This window comes from Macaca thibetana, chromosome 11 (genome assembly GCF_024542745.1).
Source record: "Macaca thibetana thibetana isolate TM-01 chromosome 11, ASM2454274v1, whole genome shotgun sequence".
In the NCBI taxonomy this organism is placed as follows: domain Eukaryota; kingdom Metazoa; phylum Chordata; class Mammalia; order Primates; family Cercopithecidae; genus Macaca; species Macaca thibetana.
Window position 1 is genome coordinate 9,044,435 of NC_065588.1, and position 19,812 is coordinate 9,064,246.

The 19,812-nt window shown below is 42.7% G+C and overlaps 1 protein-coding gene across 2 annotated transcripts; it reads right to left on the reverse strand.

The window, feature by feature from the left end:
• Positions 1–1,233: 1,233 nt before the first annotated feature.
• Positions 1,234–9,534, reverse strand: M6PR (mannose-6-phosphate receptor, cation dependent). Of its 2 annotated transcripts, none has more exons than XM_050749592.1 (7): positions 9,506–9,534; positions 6,242–6,421; positions 5,444–5,610; positions 3,580–3,689; positions 3,188–3,318; positions 2,219–2,345; positions 1,234–1,757 (listed from the first exon to the last, which is right to left on the reverse strand). In XM_050749592.1, the coding sequence occupies exons 2-7, from the start codon at positions 6,418–6,420 to the stop codon at positions 1,635–1,637; spliced, it is 837 nt and encodes a 278-aa protein (XP_050605549.1). In that variant the 5' UTR covers position 6,421; positions 9,506–9,534; the 3' UTR covers positions 1,234–1,634. The 2 variants fall into 2 exon arrangements, with proteins under 2 accessions (XP_050605549.1, XP_050605548.1); XM_050749591.1 differs by lacking the exon at positions 9,506–9,534 and adding an exon at positions 9,150–9,486.
• Positions 9,535–19,812: the final 10,278 nt, after the last annotated feature.

Below are 19,812 nucleotides of genomic sequence, written 5' to 3' on the forward strand. Positions count from 1 at the left end.
TGTTTAGAAAGAAAAAATCACTCCAATAGTATTGAAAAGTCCAAAGATGAAATAGTTTCATTTTCTTTTCCTAAGGCTTAGAAAAGGCCCCCTGCCTATTGATTCCATTCCTCTTTTGTGTCCAGTGGAGCCATATTACTCTTCAGTGGCCCAGGGGTTCACTATTACAGAAAGATCAGTCCAGGTTTCTGGGCACATGGCCTAAACAGGAAGATGGAAGCATCGGAGGATTAAAAACCTTTCCCCACAGAAATGTGGGCAAGAAGACACTTCCCTGAGCCAGCAGAAGGGACAGGTGCAGCAGCATTCCACACCCAGCGCAGAGGACAGCAGAGCCCTCGATGTCCCACTTCTGCTTCCATTCCCTTTCCAGAAGATTGAAAAAAAGGTCAAAACCACATGCCTGTGGAGAAAGTGCGACACGTTTAGAAATACTGGTATAGGGAACCAGGAGTAAGAAAAGCTTTACCAGCTTTTACTACAAATGGAAGAAAGACATCAGGATCCCACCACCGCAAGGTAAAGTGACTTCCCTTTGCTGGAACCCCTGTGGCACAGGAGTTCCAGTTTTCCTTTCCAGTGGACTGGATTTCTGGATAGGCATTTTGGCTGTATGTGGACAGATAAGACCACAATCCATGGCCCAATCCCAGCTATACAGTCACCCCAATTTCCACAAATGATGTGATGGTACCGTATAATCCTGTAAAGGGAAATTTCACATTTTTTTTTTTTTTTTTTTTTTTGAGACGGAGTCTTGCTCTGTCACCCAGGCTGGAGTGCAGTGGCCGGATCTCAGCTCACTGCAAGCTCCGCCTCCCGGGTTTACGCCATTCTCCTGCCTCAGCCTCCCGAGTAGCTGGGACTACAGGCGCCCGCCACCTCGCCCGGCTATTTTTTTTGTATTTTTTAGTAGAGACGGGGTTTCACCGTGTTAGCCGGGATCGTCTCTCGATCTCCTGACCTCGTGATCCGCCCGTCTCGGCCTCCCAAAGTGCTGGGATTACAGGCTTGAGCCACCGCGCCCGGCCAATTTCACATTTTTCCTGTCCTAATCCCAGAGGTGGGAGAAGCAAGTCTAGAACATCTCCAGGCTCAGACTAAATGAGAGTACTTGGACTGCAACCAAGTAATCACTGCAAAGTAGTTCCAAGCAGCAAGAAATACCAGATTCTCATGGAGACTACTATAGGGTACAGAATAACAACATGAAAGCAATCAAACCTGTATAAATAATGTTTCTTGGCATTTTTTTTTTAATTAAAGAAATCCAGTGTCTCAAAAACTTGTGAAAATGTGTTTAAAAAACAAAGGGCCAGTGAGCCTGCCACACCATTTTGCCCATATGCCTGTTGTACCTTGTGATGTCAAGAGACAATGCAAAAGCCTGTTTTCACAGGCCCTATTAATATTAAGTCTGACTTACAACTGTACCTCTCTAGAGAAAAAACAGAAAATAAGGAACAAAGGGAAGGCAGTTTTACTAGTGAGAAGATGCAAATCAAAAGCAAACTGGAAAGCAAGAGCAATAGTAAGGGTGAGATGAGAGACTGGAGTTGAGACTGCTTGAGAAATCTGGCTGTGTAGCTTTGGTTTGGGGGACTGAGGAAGAGGCTGGACATATAAAGTGCAATCTACATTGGTAATAAATGGTCATCCCTTTCTTCTGACTCCTCCCCCAGCTGGTCATCCCCCACACCACGATATGCTGCAGGCACATTTCGAGGTTTAGAACGGCAGACAAAGTCACAGCCATCCTGTAGGGGAGAAAAAAAATAATAATAATTTGGAGCATCCAACTTTAGGTTATGAGAAAAATGTACTTATGGTCTAGGGATGTGGCAAGAATTGGTTTTCTACAGGGATAATGAGAAAACCTAAAAGAGGTGACAATCAGCCTAAATTCAATTTGGGACAACAGGAGAAAAAGTTTCTTCTTAGGCCTCCCCTTCTTCCCACCCAGGCCCACTTAAAAGCTAAATCAGATTTAGAAGAGCCCACCTGGTCATCAACAGTGTTGCTCTTTCAGCAATTTCTTACCAAGGCCAGAAACGGATGCTATGCCACTTACTACTTTGTACTAGGGCAACCGTCTTGTTTACTGGGACTTTTGTGGTTTTAGCACTCCATGTCCTGTGTCCCAGGAACCCCCTCAGTGTGAGCAGACCAGGATGGTTGTTTGCAGGCTACAAATTCAACCAGCTGCCCTGTTACTTACTGCTACCAGATTTCCAAGATCCTGCCAGAAGGCTAAGTGAGGAAACTGCTCCATTCCTTTGGCTCCCACCACCAGTCGCTGGTATAGGAACCCCCCAACAACATAAACAGCAACCAGTGACGCAAACCTGTAGAGAAAGAAGTCTATACTTAAGAACTGAGAACTAGTAAAACTCAGGATAACCTCTATATTTATTGTTAGCTGTTTCCTAAGATACATTCCCTGAAAAGGAAAAATGAGTAGTGACACTAAATGAAAAAGGGGGCTGGTAGCTCTTAGAAAACCAATTAGAGTGCTGTCAGTCCAAGAGAAACAAAGGCCCAAAGTGTGACAGGGTGTGATTCTATGGCCAAGAATAATCACCGTTAAGTATATGATTCCATTTCTCTAAAAGTTCTGATAATCCAATGAAATAATATAAAAATTGCCTAGTCCTCCAGCAGGGGAAAAAAGCACCTCTAAATGCAAATCTATACCGGCAACTAAACATTAAATCTCATTTAAAAAAAACTTGCATAGTCAGTTTTTTTTTTTTTTGAGATGCAGTTTTGCCCTTGTTGCCCAGGCTGGAGTACAACGGTGCGACCTCAGCTCACGGCAACCTCCACCTCGCAGGTTCAAGTGATTCTACTGCCTCAGCCTACCAAGTAGCTGGGATTATAGGCATGTGCCACTGTGCTGGCTAATTTTGTATTTTTAGTAGAGACAGGGTTTCACCATGTAGGTCAGGCTGGTCTCAAACTCCTGACCTTAGGTGATCCGCCTGCCTTGGCTTCCCAAAGTGCTGGGATTACAGGTGTGAGCCACTGTGACCTGGCAGAATTATTTTATAGCCAGAGGATTTAAAAAGTCATCCCCATGAATTACAGTATAATATACACATGTACAATTTGTGCTTATGTACCACCATATAGTTACTGATCTTAAAAACAAAAGGAAAGAAGGTCTGTTCTGATAAGGCATACTCACGTGACAAGTAAGATAGAACCCACACTGAGGTGGGAGATCTCTGGGGAACAGGCCAGGCTGCTATCCATCTCAAAGAGGTAGAAACAATCTTGGACTTTGCCCCGCTCCTCAGACACAGGGTTAAAATTGTCCTGATGATGAGACGGCATAACACATTTAGGTGGTAAAGTGTTTTGACTCCTATGCAACAAAATAACCCCCAAAATACCTGCTCCTTCCTAGTTCAGCAGCCTATTTTCCATGGAAGATGCATGTCTGACACAGAGAGAAACTGAGCTGCTAGTATTCTAATGTCCATTCCAATGTATTGTGTCCCCTCTGGATATTCTCCCCCACCTCACGTCAGTCCTTTCAATCTCCTCCCCCGCCTTATACAACCCAGGGTGCCTCACCGCTAGGGTGTGTCGATTGCAGGAGATCATCACCACTGCACGACGCTGCTCCTTGCCACAGTGGTTGTCATATTCATCACCCCCTTTATAGATCAGCATGATCCAATTACCTGAGGAGGGACAAGGAAAATGGAGCTATGGCGTGGGGGAAAAGCAGAGGCAGATCTGGGTGGTATGGCAGAGTGGAATTGAGTAATTCATTGCAATTGGTTACAAGTAAACAAGCCTCATCAGTATGAACTCGGTACACCAGAAATGCCAAGCTAAACTTGTTTGCTTACAAAGACTTGTGTTCCCTTAAGACAAGAATCAGATATTCATTTAAGAATAATCTTAGGCCGAGACGGGCGGATCACGAGGTCAGGAGATCGAGACCATCTTGGCTAACACGGTGAAACCCCGTCTCTACTAAAAAATACAATAAACTAGCCGGGCGAGGTGGCGGGCGACTGTAGTCCCAGCTACTCGGGTGGCTGAGGCAGGAGAATGGCGGGAACCCGGGAGGCAGAGCTTGCAGTAGCTGAGATCTGGCCACTGCACTCCAGCCTGGGTGGCAGAGCAAGACTCCATCTCAAAAAAAAAAAAAAAAAGAATAATCTTAATTTTTAACATTAAAGGTAGGCAGCTGACAATGCAAAAGCAATTATGATCCATACCTTAACACTGATTCATTTTCTGAATATCTTCTAAAAGCAAAAAAAGAGGTTCCATACAATGGCTGAGCAGCAGGGGTAAGCCCATCTAAGATTTCAACTTAGCCCCAGATAAATTCAAAGCAGATATTTAAGATTGGAATGTATATCTCCTCTTTAGTATTTACTGTGTTCAGTTATTTTGCAAAATATCATTTGATTCAATAATTGTGAGGTGAATGCTCCTCGTTTTGCATATGAGAAAATAAAGTCAAAAGGTGATATGACTTTCCAGTCACAGGATTAGGAAATAGGAGGAGAACCTAGTCATATAACCCCTAGCCCCAAATCCTTTTGTTATTTTTTTATTGTATTATTTACCAGGAGTAAATAGCTACCCTGTATAACTTAGTTATTTATCTGTATGGGAGGGAATTGGACCATAGGTGCTTACATGGTCCTCTCCAGCAATGCGACTTTGAAGAAATACCACCACCATAGCACAAAAGTCAGTGAGTAAAGTTTTGCAGACTGAGTAGTTTGCAAAAAAAGTTTGAGCTCTTAAAATTTAACTGGTCAACTTTTGATTAATTTGATGAAAAGTGGTGGTGGTTGGCATTTTTAAGTCTAGTGTGAAACTCATTAAAAGTATTTGGGTGAATAAAAGAACTCTAGGCTATAGAATTCTGGCTAGAGTTGGCTGGGAGCGGTGGTTCATGCCTGTAATCCCAGCACCTTGGGAGGCCGAGGTGGGCAGATCAGGAGGTCAAGAGATCAAGACCATCGTGGCCAACATTGTGAAACCCCGTCTCTGCTAAATATACAAAAATTAGCTGGGCGTGATGGCACACACCTGTAGTCCCAGCTACTCGGGAGGCTGAGGCTGGAGAATTGCTTGAACCCAAGAGGCTGAGGTTGCAGATTGTGCCACTGCACTCCAGGCTGGGTGACAGAGAGAGACTCCATCTCAAAACAACAACAACAACAACAAATTCTGGCTAGTCTTCATTTTGCATAAGTTTTTCACTAATTGTAATGCACAATTGTCCTGAGCTGTGACTTACAGAGGAGCTGTGGAATTAGGCATCCTGTGGTATATTACAGTCTCAGGTGTGCCGAACCACACATATGATATACCGAAGAGACTGGAAAGGGCCACGACATACAGGATTGTCAGAGGGATTGGTTGGGATCAATTAGTTAATCAAGAGTAGGAAGGGGAGTGTTCTTACTTCCGTTGAAGATGTGAGTCTCGTTGAGTCTCCCTACCACTGTCTCCTTCCCATTACTTTTGTTGATTTGCACCAGGCCTGCCCCAGAAGTGTGGTTGCCAGCTTCCCGGCACACCCTGAAGATGTAGATGTATGTGTCTGAACCCTGGCCCACAGTGCTCTCAAAGCTGTCAAGAGAAGTGGGAAGAAAGAAGAGGAGAGTTACCAGCTATCAGCCTCAGGAATAAGAGCATCCTTTTCCTTTAATTAAAACAAAACAAACAACATGCTCGATTTACTTGAGGTCATGGCTGAGTGAATATTTGTTTAATTTTAAGATATTCATAACCTTGACAGACCATCCTTATTGCTGATGATGAATTATTAAAATACACCACCCAAGATAGCTCAGTATTCTAGTTATTTTTAGAATGCCTGTTAGTAACCATGTTCCAATGAATAAGGGCCCATGTTCATGGGATAGTCTCATTTCTTAGGGACCAACTTCAGATTTATATAACTGAAGATCCCTGACACTTACAATGACGTGTCAGCCTAAATATGTTTATCCGATATTTCTAAAGTCCTATTATACGTAGGTATCAAATAATGCTTAAATTTCTACAAGCTAGTCTCTTGGATCCAGTCTTGGAAGTAGCTACTCTTCTGTGAAAGATGAGAAAACTGCACACGGCAACTAAAAGCTGGGCTGAGAATTTGCTCTATATCATAAAAGAGAGCACGTTATCAAATAAAATCAGTAAGAAAAGACCTTAACATAAATATTTTCTCAAGCTCTTTAAGGTTCTTCTCATTTACCTTTTATTAAACAGTGGTTTCAGCCTCTTCACTAGAGCCAATTCTTTCTCTGACTCTTTACCCTTTTCTCCTACCAAGTCGCAAGTTTTTTCTTCTGCCTGCCAGGATTCTCTCACTGCCATGGCCAGAAGTAACAGCAGTAGCAGTCCAGTCCTCCAGCAGTTGTAGAAAGGGAACATCCTTTGGGAGAGAGTGTGTGTTGGGGAGGGCAGGTAGGATCAGGAGAGGGGGAAAGAAACAAAGCATATGAATGTGTAATAAATGGATGGTATTTTGACTATCCAGAAAGTACACGATTCTCTGGCATATGCAACACATAGTACATTTTAATATCTGTAACAAGAGCACCTGCAGCAGAAAACTCATTTATAGTTAACTTTTAGTCTAATGTATAGGTGAGTCTTTCAGAACAAACTACAAGGTTGAGAAGAGGGAAATGAAGAAAACTTAAAAGAGAATGATGACAGCTTGGACGGAGCCATCCTTGCCTCCTTGCCTCTTTACTGTTTGATGGCTTGATGAAGTCTTTTGAAACCTCTTCGGCCTCTACAGGTCACAAGTCTCGAGGGTTTCTAGACTTCCAGTAAGTACAGTTGTCTTTTACGCTACAAATCAATGACAACAAATTGGGAATCACCAAGCCATTTTACAATAGAGTAAATTCAATTCACCTGCTGCTTGTACTGCTCTAGGAATGAAAACACAAGCTCTCTTTCCCAAACTTACTAGGTTGGTGCAAAGGTGACTGTGGTTTTGGCAAAAAAAAACCCACCAAAACCTAACATTTTGTTTTCTCTAATCCATCCTCATATCCAGGACAGACTGATTTACCCTTGCAAAACACTTCACTCTGATATCTGTTAATGATCCCTCAGGCCATCGCTACTTGTTTATTCCAACAGTATCACGGGCAGTTTCCTGATTTAACTCTTCTAAACTTTTCTCACTTACAATAAAATGCTGCAAATCTGGGCTTTGGTATGAATATTCTTTAAAGTTCTCTAGTTCTTTTTCATGCTGGTCCACTTACTCCACCGCATTTTTGAAATATAAAACTTGAAACAAGCAGAATTTTCATGGGTACTAATGAGTTTGAAGATGGGAAAATGGAAGCTCCAACCTTGACCCTGAATGCACTTTCCCCATTTCCCTAAACAAAGTAACATCTGACCTTCTATTTCCCACACCCCACTAAAGCAACAAATTCCGGGAAATTGTCTACCTGACTTCCTGTACCCCAAACATCAATTCACTACTGTAATATTATGGTAGTTGCCATAGAATAATCATAGCTAGCCAAGAGGTCCAAGGCCCTTATAACACATTTAATGCACTGAAACCACACAACAGCAGGCAACAATAGACTACTGCCTTGGGCCAGGTGCTGTTCAAAGCACTTAACATATATTAAATAACTAATTAATCCTCACAACCTTATGAGTAAATACAATTATTGTTGCTATTTTACCAATAAGAAAACCGAGACACAGCTAGTGGAATTAGCCAGAGAGTCTGGCTCCAGAGTTCATGGTCTGTCATTACATGTATATTTCCACTATGTACATAATAATTTTTTGGAGATGAGAGTAGGCAACCAAAACTGTGGGTTCTTTCTTTTTTTTTCCTCCTAAGAAGTGAAGGGGAAGTGATTCCTCACAGTTGACTGAATAGGTGGTGAAATAAAGAACTTAGACCTCCAACTCCCACCACCTTCCCTAAGTTAACCCACTGCTCAACACACAACTTGACCAGCTGACTCACTAAAAAGAAATTGGAGGCTCCTTTTTCTAGACTAACTTAGCCTGCCATTTTCCTTTACAGTCAGTCTCTCAGGACCTAATTAAAAACTGACAGTTGATGATTTCTTTTCCTAAACTAGAACAAGGAATCTCACAAAATTAGGAAGGAATGAAAAGTTAAACACCTCAGCCATTAGCTGAGTTGAACTATCTTTTATTTGCTTATTATTAAAAAAGTTAGGGTAATAAACTGATACTGTATTCTTTCCTGCTTAAGGCTTGGCTTTAAATTTAAGCTGCTTCTCTTTGATTCAGTGGCATAATGCGCTAAATGTTTTACCTAGATTATGTTCATTAATCTTCACAACCCAGAAAAATAGGTGTAATTTTTCATACTTTAAAACGAGAAAACTGACGCTTTACAGAATTAAATTACTTGCTGTACATTACACAGATATTTTATGTGTGTGAAGTTACTGGGGCAATTTAGACGATTCGTGGCATAAAGATAACTGCTGGAAAACTTACAAACATAGGAGTGCAACAATCAGGCAGAGAACGAAATAGAAGGGTTGGGTAGTCCCCTTTTAATATGCTACAATTAGATTCTCAAGGTACAAGAGTTTGTCTATATACTTTGGAAATAAGGAGCAGGATTTTATGATCTTGAAAAATCTCTTTCAATTTTCTTATTCTCTAACGACACATCTATTCCATTTGGCAATGCTAAAAATTATCCTTTATTAGGGTGGCCAATGACTAAGCCAGCAATTGGGAAGCAGCTTACACCACTGGGCCTCTGGAGCACTCACTTCCCCATCTGGTAAGACAGCCATGGCCATTTTTCCAGTGGAATTTCTACTGTCTTCCCGCTGGCTCCTTTCTGATGTAGCAGTCCTTATCCCTTTTTCTCCAGCAGCCTACATTTTTAGAAAAGCAGCCCCAATTGGCTGAAAGGCCTAATGCTTAAAGAACTCAAGAGAGAAGGAGCCTCAGAGAAGTAGCGGCTTTGTCCCAAGAGCGGAAGCTCCCCACGAGGAACACATGATAATCCGTCCATCAGCCATTCTTATCCATATCACAGTCGCATCCCCCTCAAACCTCTCCCAGGGTGCTAGAAATTCTCGCTCTGTCCAGTGTCCCGACTTTGCAAGTGCTTGGAGCCATACCTTCTCCAAATGATGCCACTTGACCTCCCACCGTGATGCAGGCCAAAATTCCTCCTACAAATAAATCCACGAACACCTCCAACGGACTCCATACTTGGGGTTATCTTCCTTTCCCTGCTTTCCAAGTATCGTAAATCCCCTCTCTGGTTTTGGAAGTCCTTTCTCCCTCACACCTTTAGGAACTCCGTGACTCTCCGCCCCCACGCCTCCGCCTCTATTCTACTCTTAGGGCTCCTCAGCCAGATCTTTGGCTAGAACCATGGTCAAGGGAGCCATTGCGATCCCGGCTCCTGTCATAGACGCTTAAGTGTGAGCGCACCCCAGCCCGCCTCCTCCTCCACGCCCCTCACACTCACGTGTCGCGGGGAACTGGAGCAGCCAAAGCTCAGAATCCCCCGTGAATACCCGTCTGGGGATGGGAGACGGGGCCAGCTAGGGGCCGGCCGCAGACCCCGGTCCCAGAGCTAGTTTCAGAGGCCAGCGTTCCCCCTAGCGCCTGGATGTGCCCCACTCCGGGAACCGGAAACAGGAAGCGCCAAGAGGCCGCTGGGCAACCGCTCCTCCCACCAGACCCCGCAGCATGTGACCAAAGAACAATTTCGCCCCTTTCCCCTTCCCGGTCTCCCTGGGATTTTAGCTCCGCCCTCGTTCCATCAGCTCCAATCACTATCGAGGTTGTCTAGTTTCGCCTTTTCTGGTTGCCTTTCTTCCAATGGGGTCCCAAAGTCCCGCTTCCAGGGCCTCTCGGCTTGCGCGCCCCGGTCACGCGGGGTCACGCGCCGGACCGCTCCCGGGTAGGGTCCGAGTGAAGAGAGTGGAGGGGCAGGTGGCGGAAGCGGAAGTTACGCAGGCAGCTCGCCCTCGGGCTCGGCGGGAGTTGTAGTTCTCACGCTAGGTCTCCTCCGAGCGCTTTCCTAGACCGTTCGCCGCCTGAGAGGGACGCTGTTCCGCCGCGTGCAAACTTCAAATCTAGACTCCACTGTCGACTCCTAGACGAGAGTAGTGCAGCGACGGGGCCATGTGCGTCCTGGCTTTCTTAACGACATCACTCCTATGTATTTCCTTTTCCCAGTTGAGTACCTTGGGGTGAATTATTATTGTTACTGTTACCTCTGTCGTTGCTTACTGCCTCGTGGTATTTTACTTGATAAGCATGCTCTGCAACCACCTCTGTTCGCCAGAGGTTACTTCTGCAAAGTAGGAAGAAACGAGCAACACGATGGTAATCTTTGTGCCTTTGCTAAGATCTTTAGCAGGTTCCTTGTGTCTTACTAGCCACTTGTTGAAGTCCTGCTCGTTCTTAAACTCTGTTCAAACGTTATTTCTCCTGTAACTTCCTGCATTCACTCTCTTCAGAATTAACCATTTCTTCCTGTGGACCCCCGCTTGTGGCTTGTAGCTGGCTTTAGCATGTTTTCATTCCGCTTCCACTCTTACGTTGCTTTTATGTGTGGCTCTACGCAGATGCCTGGATTTTTTATTCTTACCCCTCTCATTAGAACTACTACAGTGTTTTGAGTCTAATAATAATAAAAGAGAACGGATGCATATCTCGGTGGTGCACGGCACTTTTGTAAGTGCTTTAAGCGATAGTTAATTCACTTGGTCTTCACACCAACCTTATGAGGAAGTATGTTATCCCAAGTTTACAGATGAGTAAATTAAAGCAGATAGAAGCTAAGTAACACCGTGGGTCCCACAGCTATTAAGTTATCGAGCCAGTATTTAAATAGTCTCCATAATCAATGCTTTCAAGCACTACGCTGTACCTACTGTATGCCATTCTGCATTTCTTCGTTTGTTAGTAACACATTCAGTTCAGGCTAGGTAGTAATTATATCTGGGTTGGATGTTGCCCCAATAAATAAAATTGAAATATTTTTTTCTTTCTGAAAATAAAAGTAATTTGTGATCAGATAACACAGAAAACAATAAAACAAAAACACATAAACTCACCAGGAGGGTGTGTATTTCCTTCATGAATATATGTTGTTTCCTTTTTTCAAAAATTTAATGTATCAGTCCCACACTGTGGCTCATGCCCGTAATCCCAGCACTTTGGGATTCCGAGGCAGGAGGATCACTTTAGGTCAGGAATTCAAGACTAGTCTAGGCAACATAGTGAGACCCCTTCTCTTAAAAAAAAAAAATTAGCTGGATGTGATGGTGCACAGCTGTAGTCCCAGCTGCTTGGGAGCCTGAGGCTGGAAGATTGCTTGAGACTGGGAGTTGGAGGCTGCAGTGAGCTTTGATCCTGCCACTACCCTCCAGCCTTGGTGAAAGAGTGAGAACCTATCTCAAAAATATATGTATGTATCTAATATTTTTCCATATCCTTAACTTCACAAATAAACTTTTTAATAGCATAATATTTAGTTCTATGCATTGCTACTTAACCAATGACATTAATGTTGAGCATATAAGTTATTTCTACAGACTCGCTTTTATCAAGTAACTCAACACAGCTTTACTGCGCAATTACTATGTGCCAAAACTACATAATATATAATATAGGTCTTGGGGATACAGCAGAGAAGAAAGACAAAAATCCCTGTTACAATCCATTCTAGAACTGATGTTCCTTTGTTGGTTAATTCAAGTTTTGATTTCAGAAATCTTGCCTCTTGGTGACTGCCTAGAGTAGCATTGGGCTGGAGGGGAGGAAGTGTTCATGTTAGAAATGGGGAATGGGCCAGAAATGCAGTTGAGTAGGTTGACTAACTTGTCTGCTGTCAGAGTGGAAGCAGGGGTAGTTTCCCTTTCCAACCACAGGCAAACAACCTGGGTCACTTCCTTGCTTCTCAGACCTCAGCGCCCTTTCTGGGTGCTTTCTGTGTTAGAATTCTCATCCCTGGGAACTGAGCTCAAGGTTCTTGCTGGGACAAAAATTGAAATGAGCAGGGTTTTTTTTTTGTTGTTGTTGTTTGCATTTCTGGCCTGCCTCCTTTCTAGCCTCATTATTAACCAGCACACTCCCCACAATAAACCTACACCCACACTGCCTTCTCCCACACAAGGTAAATTGTTCACTTTGTTTAGAAAGAAGTTTTAGGATTGTTGTCCTGAATCAAATGGGAAGGATGCCTCCTGTTCCATATAATCATAGAGAGGAAGGTAACTATTGGTCCTAGAACCTCAGCTTCCCATGTAGCTGGGACCACAGGTGCAAGCCACCATGCCCAGCTAATTTGTATTTTTTGTAGAGACTGGGTCTCACATTTTTACCCAGGCTTGTCTTGAACTCCTAAACTCAAACAATCTGCCTTCCTCAGCCTCCCAAAGTGCTGGGATTACAGGTGTGAGCCACTGAGCCCGGCTCAGATGCTGTTCAAAATGATCATGTTTACCATATTTCAAGGACTAAATATAGTTTTTGGTAACTTTCAATTTTAATATAATTTATCATTTATAGAGAAGATGAAAGGATAGTACAAAGAACTCTGCTACACGCTTTACGTAAATTCATCTCTTTCCCCTCCATATACATTAGTTTATTTTGAACAAGTTGAGAGTAAACTTCCATTACCACTAAATATGTCAGTGTGTATTTCCTAGAAGCAAGGACATCCTCTTATCAAAATCAGGAACTACAGTATTAATACAATATTATCAAATCTATAGTCTGTATTCAATATTTTATCACGTGTTTAAATAGATGCTCTGTATAATTACTTCCCATTTCCCAACAATCACAGGAGCCAAGCCAGAGTCACACATTGTAATTAGTTGTCACTGATCTTACTTGACTTTGAAATTTTGATAGGTACTGGCTACTTGTTTTGTAGAATGTCTTTCATTTTGGTTTTGTCTGATATATCTGATGTAGGACTTTTCTCGGTCACTTTGCCAACCAAGGACCCCTCCATAGCTAGTGACACCACCCCCCACCCCCAGGCCTCACTTGACCCACTGCCTGTGTTACAGTTTGTACCTGCGTTCGGTGGTTCCTGAACTCTTGTCCCACATCCAAGAAGAATGAGGATATGCTGACAATTTGAAGGATGAGAAGGATGGAGAAGAATTTTATTGAGCAATGGAACAGCTGTCAGTGGAGAGGGGATGCTGTAGGTGGAGGTGGTCCCCCACCCCTGCAGTCAGGTGGTTTCTCACCCATTGTGGCTGGATCTGGGCTTTTATGGATTCAGAATGGGAAGTGTGTGCTGGTTTGTGAGTATGCAAAAAAAGTTAAAGTAAAGACACCACTCAAAGGTGGGCACAACAGTGTAGAAAACCAATTAGGAAAGGGTAGGTCTATGTAAAATGGGTGAAAGGTGGGGATCAATCAGAGAAAAACGTGCCAAATGGGAAGACAGGTTCTTAATCCGGTCCATGGATTTGACTTGTAGCTTGGCTTTCAGGCCTTAAACTGTCTTCAGCTTGGAGATGGGGTTTCACTGGGAATCTGCCTAGCCTTTTGTCTGCCTCCTGCCACTATCATTTCTTAATGATTATATTTAAGTGTGCATTTTTTTTGGATAGAAATGCAAGAGAAGTAATACGTTTTTATATCAATCAGGGTCCATTCAGAAACAGATATCATATTCGTGATTTTAACAGGAAAAATTTAAAGAATTGTTTTCTAGTAAAAGATTATCAGTTACTAAAAGAGGACTCTATGATACAGAAGAATCAGCTACAAAAAGGAGCTGTTATTTCTAGGGATGAAGAAGAGTTAATAAAGGAGTTACTTAAGTTAAAGGAAATGCTCCCTTCCCCAACTGCAAGATTAGAGATTCAGATCTCTGAGGCAAGGGTGTGTTTCCTACCACAGGAACATGCAGCCCACCCACTGATGAGGCTGAGAAGTTGCTGGAGGGTGTGGGCCTCTGTTGAGCAGCCAGTGGGAATCTTTTAATGGTGGCTCCTTTATGCTTTTGACATGTCCATATCATTTTTTGAGGAATTCTTTACTTTCAGACACATAAGATGTTCCATGTTTATCTTGTAGCATTCAGCATGAACGGACCTGGAGGACATCATGCGGAGTGAAATAACCCACACGCAGAAAGAAAAATACGATATGATATCTGTTGTATGTAGAGTCTTAAAAACAAAAATCACCATAGAAACAGAGTAAGAGGATGGTTACCAGGGCGGGGTAGGGGAAATGGGAAGATATAGGTCAAAAGGTACAAAGTTGCAGTTAGATTCTAATGTGTAACATGAGGACTGTAGTTAATATTGTGTTGTATACTGGTACTTTGCCAGGAGAGTAGATTTTAGGTACTCTTACCACCAAAAATAAATAAATAAAGGAAACTACATGAGATGATGAATATGTTACTTTGCGTGACTGTAGTAATCACTTCACTATGTATATGTATATCAATCAAAATATCTTGTATGCCTCAAATGTATATTTTAGAAAAGTTTTATAGTTCTCTTACCCTTATCCTAGAATCAGTCATTTCACCGAGGGGTCCTGGTTCTTTTAGTGGAAAATGGTATTGAGAAACCAAGATGTGATTATGAGTTGTGTTTGTTGCTACTTGTGTGTCACTGCTTCAGTGTCAGTAGACAGAGCTAGGAAATTGTATATTTCCAAGAGTGAACCAAGTTCCCACTATATTCATTGTATGTATACATTTATTCACATATAAGAAAACACAGGAAGTGATTTTTTAACTGATAAGTGGTTTTTTAACTATACGATGTGTGAAGCAAGCCTACTAGTAAGAGTTCCATATTTGTTTAAAGTTCTGTTTTCTCTTGTTAAGGCAAAATATATAAATCATGAAATGTACAACTCTTAAGGATACAATTCAATTAATTTCTACAAATGCATCATAACTGTTACCCCTCTGTAATAAAAAAATTTAGAAGATTTTCATCATCCAAGAAAATTTCCTCATGCTCCTTTTCAGTCATTTTCTCCTAGTCCTAGAGGCAACTATTGCTCTGATTTTTTTTTTTTTTTTTTTTTTTTTTTTTTTTTTTTTTTTTTGAGCTAGAGTCTCTATCACTCAGGCTGGAGTGCGATGGTGCAAACATGGCTCACTACAGCCTCGACCACCCAGGCTCAAATGATCCTCCCAGTTGGCCTGTGGAGTAGCTGGGACCACAGGAGTGTGCCACCATGCTAGGTTAATTTTTTTTATTTTTTGTAGAGATGAGGTTTCCTTATTTTGCCCAAGCTGGTCTTGAGTTCCTGGGTTCAAGTAATCTTTCCATCTCAGCCTCCCGAAGTGCTGAGATTACAGGCATGAGCCACCAAGCCTGGTCTTTTGAAGTTTTCTTTTTTTTTTTTTTTAATTATAGATTAATTTTGCCTATTTTAGAACTTAGTATAAATGGACAGATACTGATAGTGGTGGGAAGCAGACAAATTCCTAGGCAGATTTGGGTGGGTCCCTGGTGAAAACCAACCTTCGAGTCAAAGACAGCCTGAAACCTGAAAACTCACCTGCCAGTTCTGGGTAGAATCCAAGACCCAAGTGAGAACTCCCGCAATGCCTTTTAGCCAGTCAAATGGTGCTTTTTCCAGGCTGCCTATGGACCAATCAGCACACACTCCCCTATTCTGAGCCCATAAAAACTCCCAGACTCTGCTACACAGTGGGACTACCCACCTTTGGGTCCCCTCTCTGCTGAGAGCTCTTCTGTTGCCCAATAAACGTCCTCTCTGCCTTGGTCACTCTGCAGTTGTCACTGTAACCTCATTCTTCTTGAACGCAGGACAAGAACTCAAGGACCTTTCGAACAGTGGGTGCAAAAGAAGCTGCAAAGCTGTAGCCCTCCTGCCCATTCCTGGCACCAGGTGGCCACCCCACGTTATGGGAAGTGGTGGTGGGGCCAGGCCAGCCCAGGAGCCTCAGGCTGGTGGGACTGAACAAGCTGGGACGTGCCCCCGTTCAGCAAAGCTTGTGGACGGCAGGAATGAATGAACTGTAACACACAAATGAACTGAGACTCCTGTGGGGTGCAGACCTTGGGATTCCCCGAGCCAGAGCTGTAACATGCTGTGACACCCCCCACCACATTTTTTTTTCTTTTTATTTTGAGACAGAGTCTCACTGTATCACCCAGGCTGGAGTGCAGTGGTGTGATCGTGGCTCACTGCAACCTCTGCCTCCCAGGTTCAAGTGATTCTCCTGCCTCAGCCTCCTGAGTAACTGAGATTACAGGTTCCTGCCACCACATCTGGCTAATTTTTTGTATTTTTAGTAGAGACAGGGTTTCGCCATGTTGGCCCAGCTGGTCTTGAACTCCTGACCTCAAGTGATTCTCCCACCTCAGGCTCCCAAAGTGTGGGGATTTCAGGCATGAGCCACTGCACCTGGCCTTTGAGGTTCCACAGTTGCTGGTGTCTCTGAGTTTTTTGGGCGCCACTGCATTCCCTTCGTTCATACGCCAGTGCCCAAGGTAGAAGCTGCTTGCAGTATACCTGATCCAGCCACAGCTTCACATGAAGCTGGTGCCTGGAGGTGATGCCCTGCTGTAGCAGCTAGCGTGCCTGGCTTGCCCTTGGTAGGTGTGAGATCTAGGCCAGTAGCGCTAGCCAAGAACCAAGCACAGCCTGCCAAGCCCAGTGGGTGGAGCCAGCCCAGTGGTCACGAGTGAATTTTTTTTTTTTATTATACTTTAAGTTCTAGGGTACATGTTACATATGTATACATGTGCCATGTTGGTGTGCTGCACCCATTAACTCGTCTTTTACATTAGGTATATCTCCTAATGCTATCCCTCCCCCCTCCTGCCTCCCCACAATAGGACCCAGTGTGTGATGTTTGCCTTCCTGTGTCCAAGTGATCTCATTGTTCAGTTCCCACCTATGAGTGAGAACATGCGGTATTTGGTTTTCTGTTCTTGCAATAGTTTGTTGAGAATGATGGTTTCCAGCTGCATCCATGTCCCTACAAAGGACACGAACTCATCCTTTTTTATGGCTGCATAGTATTCCATGGTGTATATGTGCCACATTTTCTTAATCCAGTCTGTCACTGATGGACATTTGGGTTGATTCCAAGTCTTTGCTATTGTGAATACGAGTGAATCTTGATCTTGAGCAGGGGACCCCCAGCCATGAAGGTCTCTGTGGAGCAACACCAAAAAATCCTGTGTCAATAACATGTTCCTTTTGCATTTGTTTGATTTCTTTCACTGTAGTATCTGTGAAATTGTATGTATCAGTAGTAGGTTTTGTTTTGTGTTTTGGTGGGGTAGTATTACATTTTATGAATACAATAGCCCTCCCTTCTCCTCAGGGGACATGTTCCAAGGCCCCTGGTGTGGACAGCATCTAACCCAGTTGCCTTCAATGAGAATATGTTTCTGTTCATATCTTCCACCCACAAATTTAATGCCTTTTCCATCTTAACTAAGCACTTATCATGGCCCATGGCAGTAACTTTTGCAGTTTGAGTTGCAACAGCAAAACTAGCACATGTTTCTTTTCCCTTCTTCACAATTTAACAGATAGAGGATTTATTCTTACCATAGAATATATATATATCTTTTTTAGTAAGTTAAGAACCTTCACCTTTTTATTTAAAGGAAGCACTTTACACTTCTCTTTGGCATGTCTGCATAGCCAGCATTACTACTCTTGCACTTTGTAGACATTATTTAGTACAGTAAGAGTTACTTGCACTGCTATACTGTGGCAGTCAATCTGATAACTGAGAGGGACGCTAATGGGCAGGGAGTGTCCACAGCGTGTTTCCACTGGACGAAGGGGTGATTCATGTTCCAGGTAAGATGGAGCAGGACAGTGCAAGATTTTATCACAGTACTCAGAACATGCAATTTAAAACTTATAAGTAGTTTATTTCTGAAATTTTTCATCTGGTATTTTCAGACCTTGGCTGACCACTGGTAACTGAAGTTGTAGAAAGCAAAACTGCAGATAAGGGTGGGGAACTATTGTATTTCTCATCTTATTCATTCCTCTTTTGATGGGCATTTGGGTTCTATCTGTATTTTCTTCTAAGAAGCCTTATAATTTTATGTTTATGTCTGTAATTTATTTAAAAAAATTTTTAGAGACAGGCTGTTTTTGCTATAGTGCCCAGGCTGGTCTCAAACTCCTGGCCTCAAGCAATTCTCCCAACATGGCCTCCCAAAGTGTTGGGATTACAAGCATGAACCAGTGTGCCTGGCCTATGATCTATTTTGAATTAGTTTTTGTATATGGTTGAGGTAGGAGTGAGGTTCCTTTTTTCCCCCATATGGATATATAATGACTTCCTATAACATTATTTGACTATTTTTCCTCCCTTAATTGCTTCAGAGCTTTGTTGAGAATCAATTCAATGTATAAATGTAGTTCTATTTCTGGACTTAATTCTGTTTAATTGATATCTTTATTATTATGCTAATAACACACTCCTGATTCTTCTAGTTTTATATTAAGTCTTGAAGAAAGGTATTATAAGTCTTTCTTGTCTTTTCAAGATTGTTTTGGCTATTCTAGGTCCTTTGCATTTCCATATACACTTGAAAAGCAACCTGTTAATTTCTGTTAGAAAATCCTGCTGGGCAAGGCATAGTGGCTCACACATGTAATCTCAGCGCTTTGGGAGGTTGAGATGGGAGGATCACTTGGGCTCAGGAGTTCAAACCAGCTTGGGCAACATGGTGAGACTCTGTCTCTACAAAAAAACCTAAAAATTAGCTGAGTGTGATGGCGTGTGCCTATGGTCCCAGCTACCTGAGAGGCTAAAGTGGGAGGATCGCTGGAGCCCAGGTCAAGGCTTCAGAGAACTGTGGTCTCCAGCCTGGGCAACAGAGTGATACCCTGTATCAAAAAAAAAAAAAAGAAAGAAAGAAAGAAAAAAATCCTGCTGGGGTTACAATTGGGGTTGATATGAATCTGTAGATAAATTTGGGGAAAATTGACATCTTAATGTTGAGTCTTATAATTCATGAATGTGAAACCACCTTTGCAGAACCATAAGTAATGAGAGAAGTCTAATATGGTTGACTCCATCTTGCTTCTAACCTCTCAGGTTACATTGTTTTTTTGTTCATTCTAATGTGGGGGCCAAGATAACTGTAAGAGGAATTTAGTTTACAGTTAAAGCCACATTCATAAGACAAAGTTAAAATTATGGTAGGGGCTTGAACTTTGCTAAAGAATAGGCATAGTTGAACGATGACCCGCCACTGCTTAGCTTGTTTTTGTTGTATAAGTTGCTTACTGCCCCAGAGTCATGTATCTGGGGTCGCAGGATTTAGAGCTTCTCCAACTACTCCTGTAGGTAATATTACTATTGTAAAACCTAAAGAACTGGTCTTTGAGACATTTTTCAGATTTAGCATTTCAGGATACCAAGAGGTGCCACCTGGTCCTGAGACCCCTTCCCAGGAAATGACTTGCCTGCGTGAGTACAGTTTTAGACACCCCTGCAGTTTCATCCCCAGCCAATCAGTTGTTTCAGTTCTCCAGCCCCCTGCCTGCCAAAGTAGTAGTTAAAAAACCCAAACCTCTGAACTCTTGGGGGATAGGTTTGAAAAGTGCCTGTCGTTCTCCTCACTTGGCTGGCCCTGCAATTATTAAACTCTTTGCTGCAACACCTGCTATTCTCATTGTTTTTTTCAGGGTGGCAGGCAAGAAGAACCCCTCGGGCTATGACAAATAGGGTACAACTCTATTTATGTAAGCCTTAATTTTTTTCAGCAGTGTTTTACAGTTTTCAGTGTAGAGGACTTACATGTCTTTTGT